At 41.2% G+C, this 6,542-nt stretch overlaps 1 protein-coding gene across 1 annotated transcript; it reads left to right on the forward strand.

Annotated features, from left to right (window-relative positions):
- The first annotated feature begins 600 nt into the window (after positions 1–600).
- LOC123070264 (V-type proton ATPase subunit E) lies at positions 601–4,693 on the forward strand. The gene is made up of 6 exons (XM_044493364.1): positions 601–907; positions 2,145–2,245; positions 2,996–3,152; positions 3,252–3,448; positions 3,668–3,767; positions 4,435–4,693. The coding sequence occupies exons 1-6, from the start codon at positions 806–808 to the stop codon at positions 4,459–4,461; spliced, it is 684 nt and encodes a 227-aa protein (XP_044349299.1). The 5' UTR covers positions 601–805; the 3' UTR covers positions 4,462–4,693.
- Positions 4,694–6,542: the final 1,849 nt, after the last annotated feature.

A 6,542-nucleotide genomic window follows, 5' to 3' on the forward strand; every position in this document is an offset into this window, starting at 1 on the left:
ATCCATAATCCATCATGTTACAGCGGTCTTAAGATGAGACTGGATTATCCTATTTGTAGCTAGCTAATCCTTGAGATGGAACTCCACAAAAAATGTACTCCATACCAAGCAATCTTCCTCAAAAGATCAACACTTGCCTCAGCGACCTTCTTAAGAAGATTCACACCAAAAATAAGGATTGGTACTCCAAACCAAGCAATTTTTCTGGGTTGCACACTTGTCCAAGCTTCACACCAAATTACATGTGATTGGGTGCGTGTATGAGAGATGTTTTTTCAATACCCTTTTTCCATACATGTTGTATCGTGTAGCATCGTGAATGACTTCAAGAGATTTGTTGATGATGTCGGGTATGTGTATGAGGGATGTTTTTTGCACCGACATGTTTGCTAGTAAAAAAAAGAGGGAGCATGGTTTATTTCCAAATCACATGTGATCATAATAGCGCCCCTCTGAAACTCGAAAGGACAGATGAATAAACGCAATTTATTTTTGCAAAAAAAAAACTGTCAGCAAAACAGATGGCAACGACGGAAAAGCAAGAGAGATCACGGATCCGTGATCCGGGTCCACGAAGTAATCGCGAGCAAGACAGACAGGCAGCGGCAACCACGGAACAAATCCGATCACGTTGCCCTGCGGCTTGGCCTAGACTAGACCCCACGACTCCCATCTCGACCACTCCCGTGGACTCCCTCGCGCCCTCCCTCCTCCTGTCGTGTCCTCCCACACCCCCGCGCGGTGGTCGCCGGAAGCAGCGCCCCACAGTCGGACAATCGTCAGATCCGCCGCCGCCGACGCCACGATGAACGACACCGATGTCTCCAAGCAGATCCAGCAGATGGTGCGGTTCATCCGCCAGGAGGCCGAGGAGAAGGCTGGCGAGATCTCCGTCTCCGCTGAGGAGGTTAGTTCTTCCCCGTTTACTCTCCATCTCGAAGGTTCTAGAATCTTCTCGATCCGCGCCTAATTGATTTGGAACGCTCGATCTGTTCATCGCGCCCTGTCATCTCGAAGCATCCAGCCTTACGGGCCGCTCGATTGTTTAAGCTTTAAGGTTTCAATCTGTGAGATCTGTGTCCAAGTGACGAAGCGCGCTAGCTCCTAGGTAGATCCAGAAGCGTCTAAATTTTGGTTCTATCGTTTGAGCTAATCTCAGTGCACGGAATAAAGCTAGAAGCCTGCAGATCGCGGTGTTTTGGGCCGTAGCATACGCTACTCTCCCCTCCCCTTGTCGGTTTGACTGAATTCAGGTACCTGCATGGCTGAACGATACTGTGTGATTTTGGAGGACGGGGAGCAAACTCGAGCTTGAACTGGACCAGGAACTTAAGTTTGTGTATGCATTGTTCCATTTGCTTCTGTGGTACTAGAAGCAAAACTGGAGCTTCATCTTGATGGGAAAAATGTTACGTGCTTAAAGCATGTTGCAAAAAGTCTTCGAATCAGCTGTTCAGGACCCTTCATTCCCTGCTACCTTGTGATCTTTAGTTCTGCTCACCCAAACCTCGGATCCACAACGCTTGTAGGCCGCACCATTAACCATTGTGAATCGTAGCACCATTTTATTCACGTAAGTAACTATCAAGGGAAATAGATATTCGAATACAGATGCTATAAATGCCAGTATTGTTTGGTTGCAGGATGAGTCGGTGTATACTGGATGTTGAGCAAAGCACTTGCCTGATGTTTGTTATGTATTATTATGCCCTTCTTTATTTGTTCTAGTCTCTTCATAGCTGGGTACAGAACGCATGCTTACGTAATTGTATGTATATGATCCCTGGGTTTTCAAGATCTATTATTGTGTTCCCATGTAAAATCATGCCATATGGAATACACCGTCGTTAAGCCTAGGAGACATGATTTGTCAGCATTCTGAGTTAACAGAGCTAGGATAATGCTTTGTCTGTGAAGCAACCGGCCATCCTTTTGTGACTAAGGTTATTCCCTTTCCTGAAGTTACTCACCTTGGGAAAGATATGTCTGTTTTCTGTCATATATTTTCCATGATTTCCGTCCCACTTTTCATGATTATTGGCCATGTGTGTTTTGGTTTTATCCTCTTTTCTTTGCCGGAAGTTGTTTACTCATCTTATAATTTGTTTCTTATAGGTTTGACATGTTTGTATAATTACGTGCAGGAATTCAACATTGAGAAGCTGCAACTTGTTGAAGCTGAGAAAAAGAAGATCAGGCAAGAATATGAGCGGAAAGAGAAGCAGGTTGATGTTCGGAAGAAAATGTGAGGCTTTAGTTCTCTGAATCACCTCTTTCTCCATGATCATTCTGGAATGCTATAATGCTATCAACTGCATTGCATCTTGAGAAATTTGAAAACATATTCCACACCATATTTATATCAGAATATGTTGTAGACAGGGCTGAGCGACATATATTACAACAAATTTATATCAATGATGTGAACCAACGCGGCACATGATAACTGTAAATTGCTTCACCCTCACAGCTTTATCGGTGATAACCATCGGTTAAACTTGAAATTCTCGACACTTAATGATATATACAACGGTATTATATATGAGCTCAAACAGTTTGTAATACTTACATAACTTGACTGCAGTAAACTTATCTGTTGACTGAAGATTTATCCTGAAGAGTGAAGACAAAGTTGTAAAACTGTGAACTGCTGCTTGCATTTGGTCTCAGGAATAAATAGGAGATATGCTGAAGTAGTATGAAATTTAAAGTAGAATATTCCATATGTTAAAAACTTAAAAAGCAAGTATGAAAAGAAGATGACAAGGTAAAATATAGAGCAGCACAGGAAGATTTAGAAATTTAATTCTAGAACAATGTAACCTTAGTATCATGTTACATATAATTAAAGTGGAGTGCTGATTGTTAAGTATGAGATGTTTTCTTTCTGTGGTCGTAGATGAAACATTAGTTAAAGTCCACTGTCACAAGCATCTGCACTGATATTTCTGTGGTTATCCCTACATTACCTGATGAAGCATTGTTCTTTTGTCAGTGAGTACTCTATGCAGCTGAATGCTTCTCGCATCAAAGTGCTTCAGGCCCAGGATGACCTGGTTAATAAAATGAAAGAGGATGCAATGAAGGAACTCCTGAATATCAGCAGCAACCACCATGAATACAAGAATCTGTTAAAAGAACTCGTTGTTCAGGTTTGTTTGAGCGTACCAAACACAAACCTTTTCCTCATCTCTAACTATTGTTGGCTAACTCATATAATAACGTTTCTTTTTTTACCGGATAATATACAGGGCCTGCTTCGGTTGAAAGAGCCAGCTGTACTGCTCCGCTGCCGCAAAGAAGATCACCATAATGTGGAATCTGTACTGCATTCAGCAAAGAATGAGTATGCATCAAAAGCAGATGTCCATGAGCCCGAGATACTAGTTGACCACAGTGTCTACCTGCCACCTTCTCCGAGCCATGGCGATGAGCACGGCCAGATTTGGTAATGCATTAGAAATTATTTCTTGGGGTGTTACTTTATTGGTTCCTTACCGTAGATTTATTGGTTCCTTACAGTATCTAATTGTGTGCTTCTAGATTTGTCTTTATCTGTATTCACATAAAATCTGTATTGCAACAGACATTTGAAATCCGTAGTCATTTAATAGTTTCATGCTAGTTATTGACCTCAGTCCTTGTCATTATTGTGCTGTTTATGCAGCCATGGAGGTGTTGTGCTGGCTTCTCGAGATGGAAAGATTGTGTTTGAGAATACAGTTGATGCAAGGCTTGAAGTTGTTTTCCGCAAGAAATTGCCAGAGGTGCGTTCATTCAGCTCATCTTTTAATATATTTTGTTTTGCCACCCCCTCATTGTGCACAATTATAAAGAAAACGGTTCTAATGTGATTCCGTTCTAACGTTCTGCATGTCTTGCCAGATCTCATTTAGTGCTAGCATGAACCTCATAGAAGCAGTATTACAAATGGTTTATGATTAGTTGATTACTGAATATGCCATTTCAGCGTGCTTGTCACAATTTTCTGGATAAATCAACAATGTTCGTAAATACTGAAGTGTTCAAGTATGACATCATCATTTAGTTTGTTGTAGGAATTGTCCATTATACTCCCCGACTTGTCACTGTTTTATTTGATAAGCCACCCCTGATGAGAAGAAATTACATGCTATACCCCCGCTTTGCTAAACCAGTTCCCTTCAGGGTTATCTGGAAAAACATAATACTCTGGAGGAATACTCTAGCCTTTTTGCTTTGCTGTAACAAACAGTGATGATTCTTTCGTAACGGTGTATATCCCTCCCCCCCACCCCACCCAACCCCTGTACAGGGCATGCAACATCATACCCTATTTTACGGAAAAACGATTGATCATTGGCATTAAAATTATCTTAATATCTCAGTCTATTTTACATACAAAACAGTTGATCCTCAACATAAAATATATTTTAATATCGTGTTTCCTTGCAGATCCGGAAGCTTCTTGTTGCGGCATAATGCGCACTTGTATTTTGGTGATGGTACAGCTGTTTCTATGTAAAATGGCTGCTGGTTTGACCCCCAGCAGGTGCAACGAACTCCGCCCGGTTTTGCGAACATTGATTGTTTAAAGTATTCCATCCTCTTATGTAAACACTACCTATTTGTTCATTATCGTCGCCGAGCACAAACTATTTGCACGAACTTTGCTCTGAGGAATAATAAATAAAGCACCGTCGGATTGTGTTTATGAACTGCGTACTACAAAAACCCGTCCTCAGTTTGGATTGCAGGATGCAACTCCAAAAACCCGTCCTCAGTTTGGATTGCAGGATGCAACTCGCCTGCATGAAGAAGGAATCGCTATACCCATATGGTTCTTATCAGACTTTTTGAGAACGTGTGTCAAGTGTTAATGTGTCTGTTTTATTTGACCACTGCTGGACAATGCCCACCTCAATTGCTGCAGTTGCTAAGATCGTGCTGAATTGCAGGGGAGAATGGTGCTTTTATCATCCTATGTTTTTTACTTTTTAGTGGTTACGTACTTACGTTGTCCTCTCTGCTAAGCTAACTAAGCCAATCTAAAATGGCCCAGTCTACGACTTTGCTTGTAGCGGGAACGTCTACAAAATAGCTCAATTATTAAGCTTCTATTCACGACACTTCTGTACACATCAAAGCTGTGTCTCACGACACCTCTCAACGCCCATGAGAGGCCAACAAGGGTAGCAGGAAAAAATCTCCTAAAAAACAGTAAAAAAACAGGGGGGGGGGGGGGGGGTATTTAGTAGTACACTGTTCTAACTGATTATTTTTTCTGAGAGCTACTCAGATGTCTGAATGGGATGAAAATTTGCGCCTTCCATTAAAAAAAAATCAGAGTTTTTGATTTTTTAGTAAATTTTTATTTTACTGTTCATCAAGATCAGATGAACTCAGGTTCAATATCTGTTATTTTTGTCTATATTTATGCTGAGCCGGATCACATACACAGGCATGCCAAAATCCATGGACATACCAAACACGCCCAAAGTTAGCAATTGAGCGAATCTTGCCAGGCCGTGTCACCGCAAAACTATTTAACAGCTCCCTGCACTTTTTTTTGAAACGGAGGCAAAAAATTTGCCGCATTCATTAATTAAGGAGAAGTTGAGCAGAAATGTTACATGGACCGTGAAAAAAAACAAAAAAAATAGTGTACAGAAGACCACTACTCTCCCGGCATAATGTGATCCAAATATTTCGCACCCGCGATGGCCCATAGCTTCGCCTCTCTTTGAATGGTGGGAATAATGATAAAAGGAGGGGAGGATTCGTTTCTGAAGACCCTTGCATTCTGCTCGTCTCAAATGGTCTTACATGAATTCTTCTTCTGGCTCCTTCTGCATGACAGGGTAAACACCAGAAATTTACTTAAAAATAAATCTTTCACACTAGAAAGTTACACATGTGTTTTCTGCCATGAAGACATGGAAGAAACGGCACGACATCTTTTTCGGAACTGTGGATTCTCTCAAGACCGCTGGCACAGTATACTTCCCAGAAAAAAAACTTGGAATTCCATTCTTAGATGATATCCTCCTGACAAGAGCTGAATTACCGAGCCGCATTGCAATGGAAATCATAGTACAAGGGTGTTGGGCCATATGGGGGCAAAGAAATGGGAAAATTTTCAGAAAAGAAGTTCCGAATGTAAACAGTTGGAAATTCAAATTAAGAGAGGACCTCAAACTTCTTGAGCACAGAATCAAAGCAAAGTACTTGGAGGCTTTGCAAGGATGGATCAGTGATCGTCTAGGATGAACTCTACACAATACATATTTTTGCTCGGTCATGTTAGAAAAGGCTGGAATAGGATAACTGCTCCTCTTGTTTTGGTTATCTTTACTTTTAGTTTTTTGTATATATGCACCACATTTGATTTTATTAATGTAAAATACCGCAGAACAAATAGTTCTACGGTTTGGGCCTCAAAAATAAAAATGGTCTTGCACACAAACATAATGAGGGAAGGCATCGCCCTTCGGTGAATTATTTGGGTGGACACCATGTCAAACCACCAAAATTTGACGCTCCTGTATGTTGCCCAAACTGAG

Source organism: Triticum aestivum, chromosome 3B, assembly GCF_018294505.1.
Source record: "Triticum aestivum cultivar Chinese Spring chromosome 3B, IWGSC CS RefSeq v2.1, whole genome shotgun sequence".
NCBI lineage: Eukaryota > Viridiplantae > Streptophyta > Magnoliopsida > Poales > Poaceae > Triticum > Triticum aestivum.